At 45.1% G+C, this 25669-nt stretch overlaps 1 protein-coding gene across 1 annotated transcript in view; it reads left to right on the top strand.

Moving 5' to 3' along the window:
* The first annotated feature begins 3260 nt into the window (after positions 1 to 3260).
* Positions 3261 to 25669, top strand: part of ELP3 (elongator acetyltransferase complex subunit 3) — a 731849-nt gene continuing 709440 nt past the window's right edge. Inside the window, exons 1-2 of the mRNA XM_078649905.1 lie at positions 3261 to 3400; positions 11291 to 11390. Of these exons, the coding sequence (XP_078506031.1) occupies positions 3382 to 3400; positions 11291 to 11390 (119 nt within the window). The 5' untranslated portion in view covers positions 3261 to 3381. The remainder of the gene's footprint in view (positions 3401 to 11290; positions 11391 to 25669) is intronic.

Below are 25669 nucleotides of genomic sequence, written 5' to 3' on the forward strand. Positions count from 1 at the left end.
TGATATTGTGTTCAAGTTCAAGTTCAGAAATTTATATAGCGCACTACTCACCCAGAGGGTCTCAAGGCGCTTGGGGGAGGGGGGTGCATTTACTTATCGAATATCCAGGTTTTTAGTTGTTTTCTGAAGGAGAGGTGGTTCTGCGTAAGGTGGAGGTGGGTGGGGAGAGAATTCCAGGTCTTGGCTGCTAGGTAGGAGAATGATCTGCCCCCCATGGTGGATTTACGGATGCGTGGGATAGCGGCGAGGGCTTGATTGGATGATCGTAGTTGGCGGGTGGGGGTGTAGAAGGTTAGTCGTGTGTTGAGGCATTCGGGTCCAAGGTCGTAGAGGGCTTTGTGTGCGTGGGTGAGGAGACGAAACGTTATTCTCTTGTCGACGGGGAGCCAGTGGAGGTCTTTCAGGTGACCGGAAATGTGAGCCTGACGAGGAATGTCCAGTATGAGTCTGGCTGAGGCATTTTGGATGCGTTGGAGTTTTTTCAGTAGTTTGGCTGTGGTTCCGGCGTAAAGGGTGTTTCCGTAATCTAGACGGCTGGTGACCAGGGCGTGGGTGACCGTCTTTCTAGTTTCGGTGAGGCTCCAACGGAAGATTTTTTTGAGCATGCGTAGGATGTTGAAGCAGGATGATGAGACGGCGTTGACTTGTCTGGACATCGAGAGAGAGGAGTCTAGGATGAAGCCCAGGTTGCGTGCGTGATCCGTAGGTGTGGGAGCGGTTCCCAGGGCAGGTGGCCACCAAGAGTTGTCCCAGGCAGAGGGGGATGAACCTAAGATGAGGACTTCCGTTTTGTCCGAGTTAAGTTTTAAACAGCTGTTCTTCATCCACTCGGCTACTTCTTTCATTCCTTCGTGTAAGTTGGTTTTGGCAGTGTTAGGGTCTTTGGTGAGGGAGAGGATCAGCTGGGTGTCGTCTGCGTAGGAGATGATGTTGAGGTTGTGTTGGCGCGCGATGGATGCGAGGGGGCTCATGTATACGTTGAAGAGGGTGGGGCTGAGTGATGATCCTTGTGGTACGCCGCAGATAACTTCGGTGGGTTCTGATCTAAAAGGGGGGAGGCGGACTCTTTGCGTTCTTCCGGCGAGGAACGAGATGATCCAGTCCAATGCTTTTCCTTGTATTCCGACGTTGCTGAGGCGTTGTATGAGGGTGCTATGACAGACTGTGTCGAAGGCCTTATATACTTTCCACATTGGAGAAATTATTTTTAAGAAAAAATTCTTCTAAATCAATTTTTATGTATATGTATATGTATACTGATATGTTTGTTTGATATATATTATTCGAATTAATCCATGTTTATCTATATCATGCAATTATCTTTTTATTGAATCTGATGTATCCACATTTATATTTTTTATAATTATATTAAAAATCAACCCTTTTTGATATCATTACAGTCTATTTCTTCTTTAATGAGTTGTTTATGAATATATGTCTCTTTCAATAGCCTCTGCTTGTCCCTAATTGTCTGCCTGGGTTGATACCTTTGCACAAAAAAAGAAGGCTGCGGATAGGTCAAGTAGGATGAGGGCAACCGTTTCTCCGTTGTCCAGTAGTGTTCTAATGTCGTCTGTTGCTGCGATGAGGGCTGTTTCGGTGCTATGTTTGGCTCGGAAGCCGGACTGTGAGGGGTCGAGGGATTTGTTGGATTCAAGGAAGGCGGCGAGCTGACTGTTGACGGCTTTCTCTATGACTTTGGCGGGGAATGGGAGGAGCGAGATGGGGCGGTAGTTCTTAAGTTCATTGGGGTCTGCTGTGGGTTTCTTTAGAAGGGCGCTGAGTACGGCGTGTTTCCAGCTTTCCGGGAAGGTAGCGGAGTTGAAGGAGCAGTTGATGACATCGCAGAGATGGGGTGCGATGATAGAGTCTGCTTTGTAGAAAATGTGGTGGGGGCAAGGGTCGGTTGGCGATCCTGAGTGGATGGAGTTCATCAGGCGGATGGTGTCTTCGGTGGTGATTGTGTTCCAGGCGTAGAGGTTGTTAGAGTGCGGTTTTGGTTCGGGGGTGGGTGAAGTGGGCTGGTCTTCGGATTGGTTTTTGAAGCTGTTATGTATGTCGGTGATTTTGTTGTAGAAAAATGAGGATAGAGAGTCGCAGAGGTCTTGGCAGGGGGTGATGTCGTTGGAGCCAGCGTTGGGGTTGGTAAATTCTTTGATGATGTTGAATAGTTCCTTGCTGTTTTGGGCGTTGTTGTCAAGACGATCCTTGAATGCTGATTTCTTGGTGGAACGGATGAGTTGGTGGTGTTTGCGGGTGGCTATCTTGAAGGATTCCAGGTTGTCGATGGTTGGGTTTTTTCTCCAGGCTTTCTCGAGGGTACGACAGAGCTTCCTTTTGCCTGCGTTGTTTTGATTCTATGGCCTGCTATTTTTCGCCAGGAAGTACTTGAGTCATTGTAAAATTTGTCATATTTATTCTTATTTTTGCTTGTACGGTTTGTTCATACCAAGCTTGGGATTGTGTGCCTTTTGCCTGCGTCGCTTCGATTCTATGGCATGCTATTTTTGTTTGTTCCATTCCTGCAATAGTTTTCTCATGTAACGTAACTGGTTCTATTGTACAGTGCTCTGACACCTTCGGGTAAAGTCCGCGCTTTATAAAAATGCATTAAATAAATAAAAATAAAAACAAGCCCATGCTGTTTGTTATAATAGCAAGACTGGCATAGAGCGACAACAGAACAAGGTGGCACTTGGGTGGCAATCACGGCATTATAAATATGTCTTTAAATTAATTGACACGATGTTTTTGTGGACATCGCTGCATCGCCTAACAACCCTCTTTCAAGATGCAGCCGGTATCTTGTATTTCCGTCTGAGACGGATGCTTCTGGACCTCCGATTCTTGGGCTTCGCAAGCGACATAGAAAGAAGACAGGGCTACCGATGCCTGTGTGGACAGTGTAAATCGATGATGCACCGTATAATGGTCGATGTAACAGTTTGATGCAGGCGGAAAAATTAAAAGGCCAGTTTTCCTTACAATAAATTTGAAATCAAAAATCTTTAAAATATATTTACATTTAGATGTCTGATTTTTTATATGAACTACTAAATGCAGTTTCTAAACCTATATTTGCAGCAGTAGTATCGTCCGCGAACGGACCTCCACACGACGACTGCAATTTTGCTCAGTCAGTTCGTAGCAAGAATGTTTTTGTATTGAAATTCGCAGGCGCCGGCGGGTCGCAGGTTCGTTCCCCCTTTCAAGATGGCCGCCACTTAGGCTGAGGAGAAACCTCCCAAGTGACGGTGGCCGAAGGGGGCCACGTGTTCCGGCTTCTAGGAGTAAACACGCCGTTGACCTGTCACACGAGACTTTACTACTCCTGAGTTTTGTGTCGCTTTTACCTGTCAGTGCCGGTAGGGGCTGTCAGCCATGAAGCAGAAAAAGAAAGGTGAGTTCTGCCCAGCTTATACTCCTCTCGTGTTTCACAACGGGTACCCATCACCACCACCGAGATACATGCACACACTGCGCTAACTTGCCTTATTTCCTTGTCATGTCTACGCACACACACACTGACCTACATCTTACAACCAGATGATTACTTGTTCGGCTACAGCACCTATCTTGTGTTTCAGCTCAGCGGAGGATGCCTTACATACATTCTGATGTATGCCACTGATACTGAAATCAGTATCCTCACTTATGTCTTCACCGGTGTGTGCACGCAGTGGAAAATACATCCACCACGGTACTTTCCTATAAGAACTAATGAATCCTCAGAGTTGGAGGTTTAATTAAGTTACCCAGTGAACTAATTGACTTGAAAACAAAACATTGTAAAAGGAAACTCCAGGGCTGAAACCACGATGTAGCTAATAGCATGGAATCATGCGCGTGCACCTTACATGCACGCACTATTGTCACTGACTCGGGCTTTGCACCTACATCCACTGACACACAGCCATTAGAACAAGCAGACACGGAGTTGGGGCAGTTGAGCATGTTGTGTACCGGGGGCGTGTGCTGTGACAAATCAGTTATCAGGATCCTGGTGTGAGAGGCAGTCCTTTAGTCTTGTTTCTATAATTCATGCAAGTGGCCTACACTGGGAAGAGCTGGCCACTATCCCTATCAGCAGCTTGGCCTTCATGTGTGTGCCCCCTCACTTCCTGTCCCCCTACGTGCCAGGAAGCAATATCCATTAGTGTTCCAGGTCAGGATCGTCCACAAGGTCCTAACACCCTGTCTCCTTTACGACAGACCACATTGACATGGGCATCGGATTGGCCAAGAGCCCATCTGCAGGTGGGCGTCATTAGTTGCTCCACCGTGGAGTGGTGGAGGATCAAGAAAGTGGAGGAAGTGTGTCATGACCATAAGTGGCCATGAGTTATGCGACAGAGAGGAGGGGGCCGATTAGAACCCTATGAAAGTGCCCCCCCCCCCCCCCCCCCCCCAGTGACCTCCCGCTTTGTCCCCTGATGTGCTGCAGGAGCTGGACTGAATGTTTGCCACCCATCTACCACAAGGGGAGAGGAGTTGGCCTAACGGCAGGACCTGGGGATTCGAGTTCGAGTCTCGGTAACGACGCCAAAACCTCCTGTGATTCTGGGCAAATCACTTAATCTCCCTGTGCCTAAAATGAAAGTGTGTCCTCATGTAACGTAACTGGAAAATATGTAAAGCGCTCTGATACCTGATTCGGTTCGGGTCTAGTTCGCGCTATATAAAACTCTGCCAAAAAAAACAACAAAAAAAAACATGTCTACATTGGAGCCTATTGTAGCCTTGTAATGACATCAATGCTTGAGGGCACTAAGTTGCCCAGTTGACCACCTCCTTCGCGAGAAGCCTTTCAGGGGGTGAGGATGGTTGAAAGGAGGGCAGACCTCCTGGTGGCCCTACACTTCTAGTCTTACCGCGGGTACCCCGGAGATTATGTGGGGCATGACCAAGTCATGGGTACCCCCTGCAGGGACCAATGCGCAATGCGGTCTCTGGAACTGTCAGAAATGTTTGATGTGTCAGTCGCTCACCTGGTTTTTCTGTACTATGTTGACCCAAATGAGGATGTAAATAGGATATGTGCAGTGCTGTGTTCAGGTTTACTGTATATTTTGCGATATTTTCTATTGTGTAATGTTATTTGTTTACAGCAGTTATTATACCACCTTGTTAAATTTGCTACCTCCTAACCCAAGAAGTTGAGTCTGTTGCCTTTGTGGGGGAGAGGGGACCGCACAGTTCGTGAGGGTGGTTGACCCCATCCCTATTGCATAAGTGAGTGCACTATAAGGAGACATAGTAACTGCTCTACTTTGGGGCATGGAGATACAGACGCTGGTGGGGCTTTAGAGTCACATGAACTAGGAGTCACAGAGCCTGGGTCAGAGAGTCAAGGAAGATCTTGACACTGGCACAGGTAGGCACCGACACTGCAGCAGGGGGATAAATACACCTGAACAGCGAGACACAGACACCAGATTAGAATTACAGGGATATGGAGTCAGATATTGTGACGGGGAGGCATGGCCATTGGCTCTGACAGTCATATGGACAAAGAGAAGGGTGGCTGTGGACAGTGGGAAACCAGCCAAGGGCAGTTGGACTGAGACATGTATCCTGGGACATGGAGCCGTATGACCATATGACCATACGGATATTAAGCCTGACAATGAAACGTACCCAATGGAACAGAGAGACCTGCCCTTTGGTGCATGGAGTAATGGCCACTGGGACCAGGAGATACTCCTACTAGAGCGGAGACCGATTCATACACTGGAACTTGAAGGCTGTGTTCCTTACAGTGGGACAGGAAGAAACAAACATAGTGATGGGGTACAACACCTAAATGTCAGGAATTTCTCCACCACATAAAAACGCTATTTACCACCGCAGGTGTCGAAAGATGCGTTTGGATGTATGTGTTGTTGAATACTTATTTGATGGATTTTACAGTGTCAGCGTGGTCGTAACGCAAGCCTCCACATCCCTGGAGGGGGCGCCCTCATTTTGGATGTCTGCGACTGTGTCTCCATTGTGCATGTTTTCAATTTTGAAGCATGCTGTCTTCGATGGTGCCTTACTGACCCAGGCCTGAAGAGAAATAAAGTAACACATACTATCTCTTTCAGGCCGAACCTTTGTGTGAGAGGTGGAGAAGGCAATAAATATACTGCTTTGTGCTTGCTTTGATTTTAATGTTAACTTTTGGAATCCTTTACTTTTTAAAAGGTGGGAGGGGTGTGTTTGGTCTTGGTGAAGCAAGAGGACTAGTGAAGCCGGTGGTGGCATGCTAGGATTTTCAGATCAGGATCAAATGCTGCTTTAATGAACCGTAGAACCACACAACCAGCATGTACCACAACCCCTCATTTGTATGTGTTTTTAAATTCAGTTAAATGAATTGTATAATAGGAAGAAGAGTTGTGAAAGTAAATCAGTGTGTATTGTGCAAAGAAAGTTGGTCCAGGATTGGTGTGCTAGTACTTTGAGTAAGATGGTATGATAATACGTTATTAGAAGAGGCTGCAGATTTACAGCCTCCAACTTACCAGACACATGCAAGTGCAGCTGCAAACCCATCGTTGCCTGAGCTAGGTTGAGCCACAATGGGAGATATGCTTGTAATGGTCGTAGTCTGACGTGGTAGCAAAAAGGACTACAGATCATTGTTTATGTACATTGACAGAGCAGCTTGTACGAGCCTTATTCGAGAAAAAGAAGGACAGCACTGCAACTTAGTAATGAGGCACATTGGCAGAGCTACTTGTCAGGAACCTGTGGCCAGATGTATGAAATACTGATCGCAAAATGCAACGAGTATGTTTGTGACTAATGTGGAATTTTGCGAACCAGTATATGCACTAATAGGTCGAATTGCACAATTCAACCTACCACATCAGTATTCATGAGATCGATCACAAATTGTAAATCACTCTCTAATTTTCAGTTGATTTACATCATATTGAGGGTAAACAGACCACTGTTTCTGTGGTTGTTTTTTTCAGATATATATTTTTCTAAATAAAGCAAATTTTCCTTGAAAGAAATGGGGCTTAGCTTAAAAAATATTTAAAACTTTTTAAATGTTTGTTTGATAGTAGACAGTGGTTCCCCGAACCACTGCCTACTCCTTATCAAGCTTGTCTTGTTTACATTCGCAAAGGGGAAATGGGTTATCATCCCATGTTGGGAGTTGTTAAAATCTGATTGTTTATCAATTAAATTTCAGTTGCAGAACTGTCACACATACCATTTCAAATTACTATGTAGAAGGGACGTCTTAAACACCCATTCCAAATAGCGATTTTTTTTATGCCTTTAAAATCTAGTTTTGTGATTTGGTAACATTTAGCAGTCCCAAACCTTTAAGTTAGTAAATCACAGGCTTTGCAACCACTAATTGACATCATGCAGCTGGCCCATTTTCCTCAATTGTAAACATTAAGGGCCTGATTTAGATCTCGCCTGACGGGTTACTCTGTCACAATGGTGACAGATATACCTTCTGCCGAAACATAAGTCCCATGATACCCTATGGGATTTATATTTTGGCGGACGGGTTATCCGTCACCGTTGTAACGGAGTAACCCATCTGCGAAATCTAAACCAGGCCCTAGGTTACCAACACAGGGAAAATAACACAGACTTAAAAACAATTCTGGTGATTTTCATATTTAGGATTGATGCTAAGAAAGACTTTGCAGCATAAGGTAAAACAAAACTTACTCCAGCCCTGAAATACCTCCATATGGTTTGACAAAAAGCAGGAGTGAACTTCAAAACTCTCTGCCTAGTACATAAGTCATTCCTTGGACAATCACTGAACTAATTCCCAAATATTTTTGGGCCAGATGTACTAAAAATAATGTACAAAAGTAATTGTAAATTGTGCACCCACTTTTGGTGAATTGATTCTGGTTTTGTGAACTGGCTTAAGAACCATGACGTTGGCTTGTTGACTCACCATTCAGAGTGGGTTGCAATTCGACCTACCTCATGACTATCCATATAGCAGTTTGCAAATTGCAGCTCACTCCTATTGGATGCCATCACATGGATAGAGGCCTGCTGGGGGCAGCAGACCACAATGATGTTGATTGTATTTAAAATATATTTTTGTAAAAGTAGCCCATTTTCACCAAAGGAAAACCTTTAAGAGAAAAAAATACTTAAAAAAACGTTTAAGAATATTTAGTGATCCCTTGGGCCACTCCCCACTCCCAAACAGTATATATTTGCCTTTGTGAATGGGTTGCATCCTCCTTTGAGGAGTCTGTAATCTATTAAAAGTTTGCAATCCAAATTGTGGTTGGAAGTTTGGAAGGCATGTCTTAAACATGCCCCTTGCATGCATTTTTCAACTCCCTGAGCGACTTGATAAGCATTTACCGAATCACAAAATGTGTTTACTACATCAAAAAATGCTAATCTTGTGATTTAGGGAATCGTATGATTTGGGACTGCTAAATAGCTTCCTGCATCTGTCCCCTGATTCTGGAATGGCAGGGCAACGATGTTGCAATTCAGTACTAGCAGGCATTGGCAGTCCTGCTCATGAGGACACTAGTTGCTGTGACAGGCTAGGATTGTGTTGCTTTGGTAGAGCGGCTTGTAAGGGCCCTGATTTTGGAACAGTAGGGTTAATGGAACTTCAAGTTGGGTTGACATGCATTGGTAGGTGTGCTTGTATGGGCACTTGTTTTTGAAAATGTAGGTCCGGATTGAGGCGGATTGTCAGTTGCCTATGGTCTGAATTCTGGAAGAGCAGCGGTGCAGAAGGTCAGGAATTAGGTGTATTGGTAGAGCTTCTTGTGAAGGTTGAATCATTGCAATAGCAAGTTTGGTGCCAATTGGGCCCATGTATTACAATCACTGACTTTTTATTTAACAGCTTAACAACCTGAAAGCTTCTGTACCTCTGATCTATGTCAACTGGACTAACCCACCAGAAAGCCATGTCAATAGATGCACTTAACAGGAATAGGTTGCCCCTACTGAAATCGACCATCTGATAATTCTCCCAAGGCTGCAGGTTAGGCCTGAGGCACATTGACCTACCTGCTTGTGAGGGCATGAGAAGATTAATTTGAATGTGAGCCCCTGGGTTGTCGTGCCAATGTGGAGGTATGTGATCACAGTGTATGCATGTTCATAAATAGCCTGTGTGCTTCTGAATGCATTTGTTGCTAGCCTAGGTGTCTGGCAGAATATGCTGGAATTTTAGGTGGGCTCTCCGTCCTGAAAGATCAGACTCTACTTCCTGTGGCAACATTACTTGGGCAAAGGTCATATAATGTGATTTTCAGTGTGTTATTATGCTTATTTGTAATTTTGAAGCTTGAATAAAGTCTATTTTATTGTCACAGAGTGTTGGCATGCATACCGTCCTACAGAGATAAGGCATTACAGAGAATAGCCCAATTATAGAACTGGTTATCAGAAGGTTGAAGAAGGAGCACAGAATTGATCAGTTGTTTTAGGGCAGAAAAAATGTTCATTCCCGCCTATGAGACCAGAAATAATCACTCTGGTAGGCAGGGGAAGAAAGAAATCATCCAGATTATGGCACGATTGGATCTGCTTTGGAGAACAGATGGATGTTTAATGGGTGATGATGAAGAACATAGACTCGACTTGGTGCCAAAAAGAGCTTACGGTGAGCAAGGGGTAGGAAAGTGGGCACCCAACATCATTCTTCCTTTGTCTATGGCTACCTCAGTTGTGCCTTGCTTTGGCGGTGTGCTTTGTTACAGGGCTGAAGAAAGAGGACAGTTGCAGCTTTACCTGTTTAGAGAATGAGGCTTGCACAGCCACATCCCATTCTGTACATTTTTTCGGCGACAGCATTGCTGCAGCCTGTGGTGTAGTTCTTTAATGTGTTGAAGGCTTGTACACCTACCTGCAAAGCTGTACCAGTATTATATATTAGGGAGGCTTCCACAAATAGTGAAATAAAACACGTTGAACAAGTGGCAGCATTGTCCCCAGACCGTTCCAAATGTTCATACTGCACTTGGAGTTTTCTCTCTATTTGTTAGGGATAATTTTGAATTTTTGTCTGGCCTTGTTTGTCATAGTGGACCCCAACATATTAGGTGCCAGGGGTAATGCCATTCTCTTCAATGTCAGGTCCACCCTAAGGGTTTTCCCAATCATGGAGCCTGCGGCTGCAATGCAGTCTGAAATATAATGTTACCTTGGTCTCTAAATGAGTTGGAAAATCGAGGCTGCTGACTGAATGTATCTGTGAGGTAAGGGACAAATACAGTCATCCTATAAGCTCCCATTTTGTAAATCAGAAGGTTTGATTGCAGAGCATGTTGAACTTACATGGTAGGGGTTCTCTTTGACTTTCATTTTATCAATAGGCCAAAACAGTGAAGTACTTATAAAGCGTGGGTGACAGCTGTCAATAAGAAGGGTGGCGCCCTCACTGTTCCTTGTAGGGGACCCCCATGGAGTTTTGTTAAGCCACTGAGTGTGATCTCTTTTTTCCTTATCCTAGCTTCAAGTAACTTATTTTCCCAGTGGCTGCGTCCCTTTAAACTAACCTCATACATTTGAGATCTTTTCTCAGAGGAGGAGTCTATGTATCTTGGCTATTGAACATGTACTTGAATGCAGAGGTCACACAATTAACTGGGAAGTGCATGTGAAATTGGCGTCTTTTTTTGGTCTGCTGTGTGAAGTACCATCAATTGGAAGACATGGGTGCACGCCTACTCCTGTTCAGTCATGCTGTTGGTGGATTAGAAATCGTTTTAGGGCCAGAAGAGTTTTAAGTAATAGGAAGAACTTGCTTGTACAATGTTTTTATGGTAAATCATGTGTTTATTATATTTTTGTAGACATTTAGTAAGTGCTGATTGAAAGCCTTTCATCAGTTGGTATGTCTTGAAATTGTGCGTTCATTCTGATCATGTGGAGAGGGATTTATGCTTTCATGTTTGTTTGTCAGATAACTGCGTATTGTGCTAGAACTGAAATAATTTGGATTTCTTTTAATTTGGTCCATTCTGAAACATTTAACCATGATGTGAAAGACTCAGTGGACAAACCCAGCTTCATACTCTTACAACTATCCAAGCCAGAAGATGAAGGAAGATCTGACCCATTCCCCCTCAGCACTCCATGCACTCAGTTTGGGTTGAAGTGCCTCATACTTACAAGAGCTTCTTTAATATATTTTATGGTGGTTGCTTTGTCATTTTTTCTGTAACTACATTTGTCTGGTTCAATAGAACAGACAATGAATAACCACAAATGCAATCTTCTGCAAACCTTTAGGAAGTGTTTTTCTGTTCCTGTTAACTTTGACGATGTTCTGTTTCAGGAGACTTCAGCCATGCTGAGCTGATGATGATGACAATATCAGATGTGATCAAGCAACTTCTGGAAGCCCACGATCAGGGCAAGGATGTCAATCTGAACAAGTGAGTAGTATCCTGTACTGAATACCAAGCAGGCCGGGTGCTTGTTCAACAATCCCTGAAAAGCAGTACAACTGGCTTATTCTAAGCCCCCTGCTCACTTGCTTATTTTAAATTGCAATTCACCTTTTAACATTGATTTGTGTGTGACTATTGTGATACTTACCTTGCCTGTTCACCCCAGCCCCGGTCCGACACGGCTGTGTGCCGATTGATCGGATGGCTTTCGGGGTTACTCCAGACTTCCGGGTAAGGTCAGCGCTCCAGACTCCCGCGCTCGGACCTATTTAACTAAGGGTTGTGCGCATGCGCGGCCGACGCGATTAGCACCCGGTGGCAGTGGGTGGTCGCTAGCCGCCTGTGATTGCTCCCTGCTCACTTGCTTATTTTAAATTGCAATTCACCTTTTAACATTGATTTGTGTGTGACTATTGTGATACTTACCTTGCCTGTTCACCCCAGCCCCGGTCCGACACGGCTGTGTGCCGATTTATCGGAGGGCTCTCGGGGTTACTCCACACTTCCGGGTAATGTTAGCGCTCCAGACTCCCACACTCGGACCTATATAACCCACGGGCCGCTGGTGACATTTGAAAGTGGTGGGGCCTAAACTGATTTGCATACTGCACCATAGCGAGCGAGCGCAGCGAGCGAGCCTGAAACCCATAAGGGGGTTTTGAAAAAAGAGAAGAAAAATCGTGCATTTTCAAGCAAATTTGAAAACGTACAAACTGCAAGTAACAAAAGGATCTCTCTGACAAAAGCAGTGACTCACTGACCTATTTACATCATATGCATGTTGTGATCTGCATCAGGTACATGTTCTTTGCAGCAGGCACATTAACCTTCTGCGCTGCTGCCTGCTGCCCTGTTCACTACTGGGACCTCAAACATAGGCTAGCTCTGCCAGACTGCCAACGCACCTCCATATATAGGCCAACAACTGATTTTTCTATTTTTTGTTTTATATAGCGAACTAGACCCGAGACATTGGGTATCAGAGCGCTTTACATGAGCACCTGTTTCGTTACATTACCATTAATGCCTAAATAAACCTCACTTTACATGAATGTGTCTTATAAAGAGTCTTGGATAAATAGGTGAATGAGCACAACACATAAGCGGCAACTTGCTTATTCATCTCAACCCCTTGGAACCCTACATGCCTTGCCCTTCCTTCCAACCTGCCGTCCATGCTGCAGCAACAAATGTCATTGAACCACTGCCACATTGTCAACTTTGAATTACAAAATATGTTAGACTTTTTGATGTAACATTCTCAACAAGCAAGGCATTGTAAGCAGCTTGAAAAAAGGGATACTGCAAACAAGCTTTTAGCATTTTGAGCAGAAAACCAAGGCGAATCAGCGACACATTTGGTTATTAATGACAGCATGAAATTAATATGCACTGCAATCTGGGAACAGTGGGCATTTTTCAAAGATCCTTCAAACGGGGGATGCTTGACAAACCGCCAAATAGGATATTATTTGTAATAAGGCTTCAGCAAAACGAGTTGTGTGTAATTGTACTTCAGGGGTGTAAATGCTATCTACGTTCATTCTTTATGTATTTTATAAATGTCTCTGCTTTCAAGCAAATCAGGAAGTTCTTAATTATGAGCGCGATTCTCCCATGCATTCAATGTGCAAATATTCATATTGGCTAAGTAGGATCCCAAAAGCAATGAGCTCGTAAATCACGCTGGAGTAAAAGAATAATATTTGACAGTGTGGGTAAAATAAGATGCATCTACGTCACCTGGTGGAATGGCCATACATAATGCCTGACTGTAGGGTATGCAGATTTCACGAGACATGGGGAGATGCTCCTGTCCTCAAAGCCACAAATGGACCAGGTATACGGAATTGAATATTCATGTGATATCTTGCGAATAGCATGGATCTAAATTGGATATTTTGCATATTCACTGGTCATCTGTTATTAGCATCCCTGGAGGGGTGGTACAGCTCCTCGAGTGCCAGCCCTACTAAAAACCACCTTTTAGTAGTTTTCGACTTGGTGCTGGCTCACACTGTGTCACTAGGCTTAAATTTGTCAGGTTATTACATGTTTTTTGAAGCACGAAACAGAAACAGAGAGTGCCATGACTATGCAAAGTAGTTCAGTTTCACCAGGCACTAGGATGCGAGCGACCAAACCACAGTGAAAGAAGGCAGCCATGATGAAAATCACGTCTTTGAAGCTGGCATAGGAAGGCTTTGACAGGAGGGCAACATGTGATATTTTATGTACAAGACATTTTTACGTCTGCCAGAACGTTTAGTACAGCCCAACTACCACCACCAACATAAAGAATGTGCTGCTCAAGATCAAACGTTTCAGCAGGGTAGCCTGGAGTTAGGTATGTTACTGCATCTCTTGTGTCTTGACCCGGTCTGTCCAGAAGCTCTCCCTGTGCTGTTGATTATATTCTGGATGCCAGACAGCAGGCAGTCGACAAAGCAGTGCTCACTGTAGCGCTGTCTCCGCTCTTTCTGTCTTGTAAAGCGATGAGTCTAAAATGTCCCCAATCCCGAATGCACAACCATTCAGCCAGCACAGACCCCTTCCTCCCAGTCAGAAGGATCCTCGCTCAATTTATAATAATAAACTGCTCGTGCTCAAGAAACAAACATCTCTCTATTGAGTTGTGTCTTGTAGTTGCTGCAAAGATAATTTATTTCTCCTGTCTAATGCTGATAGCCCCTCGGGCCTTTAGCAACAGGCAACATTACATAATGATGACAGCAGAGTGCAGAGCTAAAGTTCCAACCATTTTTACATGTTTAATTCCAGCTTAACTTAAAATGGTGTACTTTGCTGTCAAGCAATGAAAGCAATTTTATAAATAAAAAAAGAGAACTCTCAGAACCGAGCGGTTACTTTGGCTCTGGAGGCCACCCCTTCGTCGGAGTTTTGTCATATGCACACAGTGGGCGAAAATATGACACCAGTGTTTCTAAAATTAAAACGCCCCCTCCCTTTTCCAATGTTTTCCTCCCCTGCCTACACACATATTTCGAATGGCTTATCAGGCCTTACAAATTTAGCGACGCTTTTGTTTTCCAGAAAATGCCTCTTACCCCAGGTGGTGACAGCGTAGACAAACGACTTGAGTGAAGTGCTGTGTCGGACGCCAACGGACGTCTGCTGCTGCCTGCGCGCACATGGCGACGACTAGAGCCCCTACACAGTAGAAAGTACAAGTACAGTAGAAAACGAACTACTGAAAAACGTCATGGCGCGCGTCCCGAATGGCCAATCACTGCATGGCTTCACCTGCTGAAGCCACACAGTGATTGGCCATGATATGTAGTGCTGAGGCAGTGTGCCACCACCCACGAGCGGCATCCAATAATGGATTGCCTGCCCTTCTGCGGGTGGACCAACCAATCCTGGCGCTGCATGCAGCGCCAGGATTGGCTAGGGGGGCACACTGACTGCTCGCCCTGGCACCTTTGAAACCCCGGGGCCTGGCTTAAGCAGCCCCCCCCGGCCCCTTTGGTCCCTCTCTAATGTGAACTTCACACTGTCAGCCACTAACTCGCATGCTCGGGCTAGATACAGCCCAAAAATCCTCATGCGCAGACAGTACTGTACTGCTGCTGGCCTGCTTCAGACAGCCAGCCCCACCCCCTGCGCACTCCGCATTCCATCGGGTGTGTCCCGGAATTGAAGCGCTGCGCTGCGGCGCTTCATTATTTGTGAATTATTATTGCAGGCAGCAATTATGCTCTTGTCACGGTGCGTCCAGGCTTAGTGGGGCTACGCCCCAATGGATGCACCACGGCTGATATAACCCAGGCCCTATGCGCTCGTGCAGCGGGCGCGCCAAAGGCAAGCCCGTCTGCGCCCGTCCATGCCAGACCGGGGCCCGGGGCCTATCATTATGCCCGACTATTATATTATTCCTCTTCACAACTTCATATATATATGAAAAAAGTGGTCCTAGATACACAATTTAAGCACAATTAATGATATGAATATTATTTCTTCACAATCAAAAAACACAAAATCAGACTAAATCTGAACATACAAACACAAGGAGATGTATTATTGGCTTAATTCAGCTCAAGAAAACAGGAAACCCAACACAACAATGTATACGACAATTTCTACTGCAATTTATTTACAAATTCATAAAATTTCAGCAAAGAAAGAAAGGAAAGGAAACAAAGTTGGTGCTCAAGTGAAGGAAAATGTAAATATAGATTTCAAGGTAATTTAGTGCAACAGAGAAATTATATGTACATTGCACATGTAAAGCCTACCCATTTACAATCTATATACAATAATATACAAGGGGACAGGAAGGGGCAGGTGTAGGCTTTAAGGGAGTAACTGGGGGGATCGTCGACGTTTCGACCCTGGCGCAATAAGGGAAGGTCACGACCTCTGCTGCGGGTCTTCTTCAGGACGGTTGTAGGGAAGGGGGGGGACGGGGAAGCACCTGTAACGGTACGTGTAAATATTTTAACCATTTATAATAGGTGTTCTAATCAGAAGGGATTAAATAAAAGGAAGTGTTGGGTACATTACCAATTAAAATTAGAAGGTGTCGCAATTCCAGATCAGTTGGGCGATGCACCTATCGAAGGTAAAGACAGACCGGAAAACTGTTAGCCCATCTCCAAAGGCACAGTCCTCTCAAGTTTGTCAAGAAAGAGGTGTTCCACAATTTTTGACTCACCTCAAATTGTCGTAATCGCCCAACTGATCTGGAATACAGTACTGTTGTCGACACAGCGCTAGGACGCACGATTTTCATAGCGGCACTTTGTATATTTTCCGTTTACTTATGTGTAATGTTGTAAGACACCTGAAAATATGCAATAAACATATTCAAACAAAAAATGAGGCCAATAGATGGTTTACCATCGGACTTAAGGCTCAAAAACTTGCGTTTAGGCAGGCTGAACGCCACTGGAGGCGCAGATACTGCCCTACACTAAAAATACAATATATGACTCTTCTCCGGGATTATAAAAAAGCTATTCTCCTAGCAAAATCGGAATACTTTTCCTCTAAGATTCTTCTTGCGGCAAATAAACCCAAGGAAATCTTTACTATTGTCCATGAGCTAGCAACTTCTGACAGAGCCACCCCTAAGCCTGCCCCCTCACAACTTCTCTGCAATTCCCTCAATGAATATTTCATTGAGAAAATTGCAACCATCAAACACAATATTCCCTTGCCTCCTCCTTCCTTTTCCTGTCCCCAGCCAACGCCTAATTTTCCTTTTCTTGACCAACTTCCCCCGATATCCAAGGAAGCTTTCTACGCCTTGCTTAAGAAGGTCAAATCGGGGTCTCCCTCCGACTGCTGCCCCGCTCACATTCTTAGGGAGATTTTCTTTATTTGTTTTGAACCCCCACTAAACCTCCTCAATACTTCCATTACCCAGGGAATTGTCCCTGATGTGTTCAAATCAGCCAAAGTTATTCCTATTTTGAAAAAACCTGGTGCTGATTTTACCTCTCTTTCTAATTTTCGCCCCATTTCTTTGCTCCCGTTTCTGGGCAAGATGCTGGAGAGCCACGTCACCACCTGCCTTACCACTTTTATCGAGGAGAACCATCTCCTAGCCCCCCATCAGGCAGGCTTTCGGCCATCACACTCTACGGAGTCTGTTGTCCTCTCCGTCTTAGATGAGCTTAGGAGGAGTGCCAACATCAACTCTCCACAGGCCTTGGTCCTCCTCGATTTGTCCGCCGCCTTCGACACGGTCGATCATTCCATTCTTCTCGACCGTGTCGGGGGCGCTGGCATTCGGGGGTCGGCTCTGGCCTGGCTCACCTCCTTTTTGGGAAACCGCACTCAGGCCGTACAGCTGGAGGGCTTTGCTGCCCCCACCTGTTCTGTCCCTTGTGGGGTCCCCCAGGGCTCTTCTCTCTCTCCTCTTTTGTTTAATCTTTATATAAATCCCCTTATAGCTGCCCTGCAAAAAATGGAGGTCACAGTATTTAACTATGCCGATGACCTCCAACTCCTCTTTAACCTTTCTTTTTCCCCTGATTCTTCTCTTAAGTTCCAATCTACCCTGACGTTTATCTATGATTGGATGAACTGCAACCATTTAAAGTTGAATCCCGATAAGACTGAGTTGGTACTTACCGGCGGCTCTCCCAGCCCCTGGACCTCTGCCTTTTGGCCTCCTTCCCTTGGTCCCCCTCCCTTACCTTCTGCCTCTGTGAAAACTCTGGGTATCAAAGTCAGCCAGGACCTCACTATGCGTTCCCAGATCAGTTCCGTGGTCTCATCCTGTTTTCTGTCTCTCAGAACCATATGGAAAATTTCTCGTTTTTTTTCCGTCACAGCCCTTAAACTCATTCTTCTTGCCATGATCTTATCTCGCCTTGATTATGGCAATGGCTTGTATGTAGGCATCCCTGCTTACGAACTCCGGCGCCTGCAACTAATTTAACATCAGGCTCATCTTATCTATAGACTCCCTAAGTCCCACCGAGTTACCCCCCTGCTAAAAACTCTCCACTGGCTGCCCATCTTGGAGCGTTCTTTATTCAAGATGGGCTGCCTGATCTTTATGGCTCTGGCTGGCACGGCCCCAGACTTCATCAACTCTAAGATCAGAGCTTACGTTCCCAATAGAGATCTACGTTCCTCCACTCAGTTTCTCCTCTGCGTTCCTCGCTTTCGGAGGAAAAAACTCGGGGGCACGAGGTTTTCCACTCTTGTCCCCCCTTTTTGGAACGCCCTTCCCCTTGCCATTAGGTTTATTCCCATCTACATGGACTTCCGTAAAGCTCTAAAAACTCACCTCTTTTCTCTTGCATTCCCGCCGCAGTAACCCTCTTGCTCCCCTCGGTGCTATCAGTCTGCAGCGCCAAGAAACCGCGTGGTGATTGAGCGCTTTACAAAACCCTTCAACTTCAACTTCAACTTTGTCTAGTAATGGTAGTGTTTTGCAGTGATATGTGAATGGGCACAAACACAAATATGGAAACGCACACCATACATAGAGGCAAATATCAGGTCATACATTCACACACAGGTGGATGGATGGATTTGTGAGTATGTGGGTGAGTGGATGGACGCATGGTTGCGAGTCGGTAGAAAAAGAGAAGTCTTTAGATCCATATGAAGAGGAGTAGATGAATAAAAGTTGTGCCTACACCCGTCTGGAAGTGTTGTTAGATGGGTGAATAACTTTGGAATATAGTTCTGATGAGAGCCAAAAACGTGTTTGAAATCCTGCAGTAATAAACAAAGCCTCATCCACAAAAGAACAGCAATCTTAAAACTGGCAAAAAATAGCATTTCAAAACGTGGATGGAAATACATATACTTGAAATGGCACAGGGTGAGTACATTTTAAAAATACTTGGAAAAAAAGATTTGAAACGTTCATACAGGATATAGAGAAACAAATACAGTAGCTCAAGCGGTGAGTTTAAAGCTCAATAACAGTGCACAGCTGCATGAAGTATAACTCTGAGTTAGATCCCAAAGATATAGCTATTGTATTTGATACAGGCGTTTTACTCGTTACAATATATCTTTGATGTTTAATTTTTACATTTCTGCCAATGAGTAGTGACATGAAGGAAATAGTTGCTATGGTGTGTGTCTGTGAGATTGTAGAACCAGAGATATTCACTACCAAGTTCGTGCAAAGATTCAGTTGTAGATAATGAAAAGAAACGTGACTGTGGGTCTGGGTAGATTATTGCGTACAGTTTTGTAAAGACAAATGCATTATGGCAAAAATATAAGTATAGCAGAAGTAAACAGTTGTGGTACATGGGTTGCATGTAAGTATTAGGCCCCAAAAACATGTTCAGCAATTACACCAATTGCTTAAATGTATTGATGATTTAGGCAAGGTGTATCCCAATACGTCAAGAAGTGGCATATCCTAGTCGGTTTTGGTAGGGGCCTTTATTTGTGGTTATCAAGGTTTGCCACTAGAAGACTCATTGAGCCTGTTCCTGACTGTATCATTAATTGGTTCCATGGTCTTTAAATGTAAAATGTCCTACTGGCCTCCCCCGTATGGCTTCTAGTCCTACTCTGGTGTTGGCATATGAAGAAACAGTTTATCTGGCCTATATACAATTAGTAGCACATATTGTGATGATATAAACCCCATTGTAGGTGGACAGTGCTTTCCTGAAGGATTGATGTACTAATGTGTGGGTGTTCTATGTTGAGTGCATGCTGCACAATTACTGTACTGACTTCTTATTGGTGGGAGACCCCATGCAGCAGTCAGGGTTGCTTGTTTGCCTTGAAGTTGTATTTACCTTACCACACAGTCCAAGATATTCATATCTTTCTGTGGGGGAAGCATGTTTTTCAGTCCTTGTATTCTGTCATTATGTCAAGCAAGAATAAAAAGAGAGGAAATAATATTCAGAGGGAGGGAAAAAGAGTAGAATAAAATGCGCTACAAAAGTGAAAAACATAACTAAAATAAGAGTAAAACAAATGTAAACCAAGTACGCAAGTATTTTGATCAATAAAAAAAGGTCATTATAAATTGAAATGTTGTGAGGCAAACAAGTGGAAAACGTTGGCCAGGCTCCTTCAAATACAAGGAAATCAAAAAATGGGATAAGAACTTTCAAACTATTGATTTAAGGTAAAAAAAACAATGAAAGATTGGTAGCTGTAAATCTGTGGCTCTAGGAGGAAGGTATGGACATTACCCATCGGGGTAACTGGCAGAATAATTGCAGATCGGCTGCAAACAGAGAGTGATGAGTGGCGATATACAGGACAGAACACTGGAGGTGAGGATTAGAGGTTTGAACATTCTGAGGTTTGAAAAGATCAGATTCCGCATCATGGTTTTACAGACTTTGACATATAAGTCTGCATGAGTGGTAGGGTGGAAGGAGGAGAGTTGTGCAGTGCCAGTGGAAAAAGGTGGAAAGACTGAAGAGGTGGTGGGGGGTTGCCTGTCTGCTGTTAAAGTTCTCTTTGTAGACATCAGCTTCTGTGTTGTGTCCTTGAGTAAAATATGGCGTGTCCTCTGTATTTCTTATTACAATTAAAGTGCATTGGCCAAAGGGACAGTGAAAATTTCACACATTTTCACCAAGTAAACTGCAATGTAACAACAATATTATGTGACTTCTGGTAGTAACACTTACTAAGCAGCAGATGGGCCAGGTATGCATTTCTGTCTCTGGTGTATCATTTATTGTGCAGTGGCGGGGTGACTACTCCATGTTATGATGAAATGGCTACTAAGTAAGTGAAGGCAGATTCCAATCTACATCTACTGGTATCTAGTTAATGGCGCTGTAAATAAGAAAGAAGGTTTTTTTTAATAATTGACCTGAGAGACACCTAATGAATCCTACCCCAAACTATCCAACCCAATGATGTTCAAAGCAAGGAAATCTCAGACTAATCTTTCTACTAAAGACACTGCAGATCCCTGGCCTCTCCTAGGCACAACACTAAAACCCATATATAATGGATTGTGGGAACCTAGTCAGAGGAAAAATTGTAGGTTTTCCTATATTTTGGCTGCGCCTTGTTGGAGAGGAAAATTATTTTCTTGAGTCCCCTCACTCATCAAAGGTTGCCCTTAGGTGACATGCTTCATCATTGGGGCCATCCCAAGCATCTACTGCTTGGGGCGTGCTGCGACTTGCGAAGGATACATAGGAGCACTGGTTTTGTGAGACTATGTGTGGTGCTGTGTGTGGTGGAGTGATGATTAGTGGTGATTAAAAATACCTAGCTAGTAAGCTAATATATTTATTCCTGCCTCTAGTTGGTATAGTAAAAAGGGGTTAGATAAAGGAAAAATAACAATTATCTGGTCATAGTCCCTAATATCTTGTCGACATGTTTCAAGGTGACCCCTACACCTCTTCCTCAGGACAACATGAGGGCCAGCCCCATGTATACCACTCCTGTGATTAAACCTAGAATCAGGACGAAAATAAAGTAGACACACCTAGTGTGTGTATCTATCAAGTATACATACGGTTAATGTTGTATCCGTAGTATTTTTTTGTTAGCAGTATTATGCCCCATGGTCCGCCTGGATGGAGGGGCCTGTAGACTTTCTCGGCAGCCCTCCGTTCATTTAACCTGTAGACCCCAGGTACGACCGCATCTCCTTGGCGCAAACATAATTCATGTAGTAATAGTAGAGCGCCTGCCTTATTCTTGCACTGCCTTTCCAAATAAAGTGCTGTGGGTTTTGAGCATCTCAACATTTTGCTTGTTGCTCTGAGATGATATGATAACATTAGAGATGCCAGCAGCAAAGCATTTGTCATATTTCACACCTCCTGTTAGCTGGAAATCTTGATTACTTCCAATAAGGTTTCCGTAGTGCACAGTACTCCGGTCTCAATCCTGTCTGCTGCATGTTACACCGCACAACACGTAGGGGCATTCTCCTGTACCACACTAATCACTACCCTCGCTCCGACAGCAACCAGCACCCAACACCCGCCGCTCTCACATTCATACTCTCCAGACAGCGACCGCACAACATTTTGCAGTCTCCTGCATACTCCTTAACACCCACTCCTTCACCAAATATGCCATAGAGATTTGGGACAACATTTCGGTCGAGAAGCCCATGCCGATCACCTGGACTCACCTTCCAGGACACATAAAAACATGCCCCAATAATCCACCAGCTCAAAAAGCCTTCTGTCAATTGCACACACATCACACAAGGGGAGAGCTCCACTTACTTACTATACACAAATTTCAGACACCTCACACACACACTTTCAAAGCCTTCCATAACACTAGCCCAGCCTACCTCAGTAACTGAACTTACTTCGCTAACCAACCAGACACCTTTTTAAAAAAAGCTTTATTTGTCATTTCCTAACGTTACAATAATACAAAGCATCAGTGCTCACTGCCATATCACAATGTCTATGAAGTATGAAAAAAAAAAAGAACCATCGTTGTTAAAGTCCCATATATAATAAATCCCATCACATTTGTAACGTAAGCAGGTCATCATAATACAACTCCCTGGCTCCGCAAATACTTACAGCCTACTGACCAGCAACGCTACAGCCCCTTTAGATCCATAACAGGCGCATTGCATGACAGTATGAATCAAAAACCTGAAATCAATACACGTGTCCCTGCTGTCCTGCACTGTAAGTTAACCCCACTCCAGTAGGCACCCGCCCCTGTTCTAATTGCGTGCCAGATGACGAATGTGTAGAGGCCGTATAAGTTGTAAGTGGGCCCCAAATGTCTCACCCACCAGACACCTTCGCTCGGCTGGATTCCTACTTGCACACATTCACAGAAACAAAAACGGTGGTTTGGCCTACTCTTACATTGCCCCTATAGCCTGGAATAACCTTCTGTTACACATTAAAGCCACTTCTTCAATTCTTGTGTTCCGCAAGAAACCTAGGACATGGCTGTGAGAAGTTGGCCTGATGTGCAGTGTTCACTATTCTAGTGATCACTATATATCAGTCCAAACAACCCTTATTGATGATTGGTTGTAAGTCAACCTTATAGACCAGCTATCCTAGTAGCATGGATACGAGCAGTCTAAGGCTAAGACTCTAGAGGGCGTGTTAAGCCAGCTGTTTTACCATCACATTACCCCTTGAACACCCAGTGAAAGGACACCACACAAGTGTTATGAAAATAAACAATGTATTTATTAGAATCACAACAACCCTGTACTCTTTATGAGGACAGGGTGCTAAGCACACAACACAACTCTTATGAAAATACTTAAGTTAGCACGTTATACACAAATGCCCGAGGGGCACGAAAAACCATATACTCTAAAAGTGGAATGCGAAATTACTAGCAGGTAAGTACAGTACTAATAGGCTTTGGAATCGCTAGGACTTGACTAGGGAATCGTTAGATTACTTCTAGGAGACCTAGGGGACTCGGGTGCAGAGTGTGCACTCTCACGCGGGATGCGGGACAAAGTCTATGGGAGCTAGTAAAGGCAAAGTTAGTGTTCATGGGCGAACCCGCCCTGGTAGGAAGAAAACGACAGTGGATCCTGACCCTAGGATAGTGAGGCTATGCTGGGACACCGAAGTGCCGAAGTTACCTAGCCCAGGGGCTGCAGCTGCATAGGTCTGAAAAGACGACCAGTGAAGAAAAGTTCGATGGATCCAAGCCTGGATCAAGGAAGAAGGAAACCTGAAAGCAGAGGGGGCCAAGTTCTTGAATCACTAGCCAGTGATTAGGTGGGCACCAGGATGGCACCGGGCGAAGTCACCGCAGTCAGGTGAGTGGGCGCTGCTGGGCTCTGCAGTCTCTCGGACCAGGAGGCGTTGTCGGCGACCAGGATGGAGGTGCGAGCTGTCCTACGAAGGTTCTTGCTGTCGACGTCGCTGGACCCAGGATTGGGCAACAAGTCTTGGCAAATGCAAGGCCCACGCGGTGGACCTAAAATGGCGTCTTAGTTGGACCAGGAGGGTCCAGGGTACTTCTCCGATGGAGGGAAGCAAGGGCCAGTCTGGAGCAACCAGACCAGCAGCAGTGTTGTCGTCGGGCGTCGTTCGGAAGGCCACAAGCCAGCGGGCTAGTAGCCAAACAACGCGGTGAGCAGCAAAAAGCAGAAGGGCCCCACGCCGATCGTGGAGATGCTGGGGGGCTGCTCTTCGGTGTTGGAGCTGCTCAGGGTGGGGGCTTCTCGGACCCCAAAGCACTCACCAGGAAATTACTCGGTGGGCTTGCTGTGCAGAAGTCGTGCAGTCTTGGCGATGGCCGGTCCCTCGAGGTCTCGTCACACCCACGAATCTCAGCGTGACTGATGATGTAGGTAGAGGTCAGAGGTGCCAGGGAAGCCGGTTCTCGTCGAGCTGGGCAGTCTTGATCCGGAGGAGAGACTTGCAGCAGACCGCAGTGTTCTTAGATGGTGCCTGCGGATGCAGGGTGACTACTCCTTAGCCACAAGGGAGAATCTTGAGGAAGAAATCGTGAAGTCCTTTCGTGGAAAGTGGTATCTTGATTCCAAAGATGATCTGTTTTGGAAGGGGGCCAGTCTCTACCTTTATCTTGGAAAAGGGGGCTGGCACGCGACTAAGTCCTGCCCTAGGGGTGGGACCAGGAGGGGGGTGGTTACACCCACTTCCTTGGCGGGCTTTTCCCCAGCACAGGGTCTGGAGTGTCCCTGGAACTGGTTTAAGCCAGCCTATGCACAGTGAGCACCGGGGTGCCACGTGCAGTCACCTTCCTCTGAAGCCCTGCCTACCTACAATACACAAAACCCTGTCTGGGACGGTGCTGGCACCGCCCCTGGCAGGAAACCCTTTGTCTTTATCTCCTGCTCTGGGAGGACTCCCAGCAGCAGGAGGGCAGACTTGTGTCTCGGTGGCAGCATCCATTTTGTGGATGCTAAGGCTCTGTCTGACTTTTAACCGGGTTATAGGTTACATACATGTCGTGTCCCTCTAGAAGGGTGGAATGCTAACCCCGTCGCCAGAATTGGCGAGGGGTTAGTATTCCAATTCGTATGACACCTTACTCGACATGTTTTGATAAAGCGATACCAGAGTTGGCATATAACCGCGAGGATTATAATGCACTTAAGAGTATATGGTATGCGATATCATGGAAACGGCTAAGGGATGGATCCCGAAAGCCGCAGACAGGCTCAGCTCATGCCAGAGCACCATCTCACACGATTCCAAGCACTCTGCCTTCAGGATTGTTAAGGCCTGCCATAGGAGTGACTGACAGGAGATCTGTGTGTCCATTTTTAGGGTTAGATATAGGTATACTATATCTAAAGCAAAGGGTGAGTACACCACCTTGCCCCAGCTGTCAAGCAGCCAGTTGTGTCAGATTTGGATGGCCAGCCAGGGGTGGCATAATACATGCTGCAGCCCCTGGTAGGCCCTGGGTACACCTATGCCCTGGGTACCTAAGGTACACTGTACAGGGACTGGTAAGGTGACTCAGTATCCAATTTAGATATGTACCTAAGGTACATGGAATCCATTTTACGGAGAGAGCAGTAGGCCTGGGGTCCTGAATAGCAGGGCCCTAGGTCAACTAAGTCAGAAAACCAGCAAAACACCAGGCAAAAAGTTGGGGGCAACCATAGTCAGGGATCTACCTTCCTACAATGGCTCTTCGAATAGAACCACTTGCCAGCCCTAGGCCAAGCTTGTCCTGCACTGCACTGCAACAGCTCCAGGATACTCTCCCGGTGATTGTTACATATAAACACAACACATATTTGGCTTTTTTTGTATAGACTGAGAAACATGGGCTGCTCCTCTAACATTATGTTTATATTCAGTAATTGTGTTTTCAGTTACATTTGTATGAATATG

The sequence above is a fragment of the Lissotriton helveticus genome, chromosome 6 (assembly GCF_964261635.1).
Source record: "Lissotriton helveticus chromosome 6, aLisHel1.1, whole genome shotgun sequence".
NCBI lineage: Eukaryota > Metazoa > Chordata > Amphibia > Caudata > Salamandridae > Lissotriton > Lissotriton helveticus.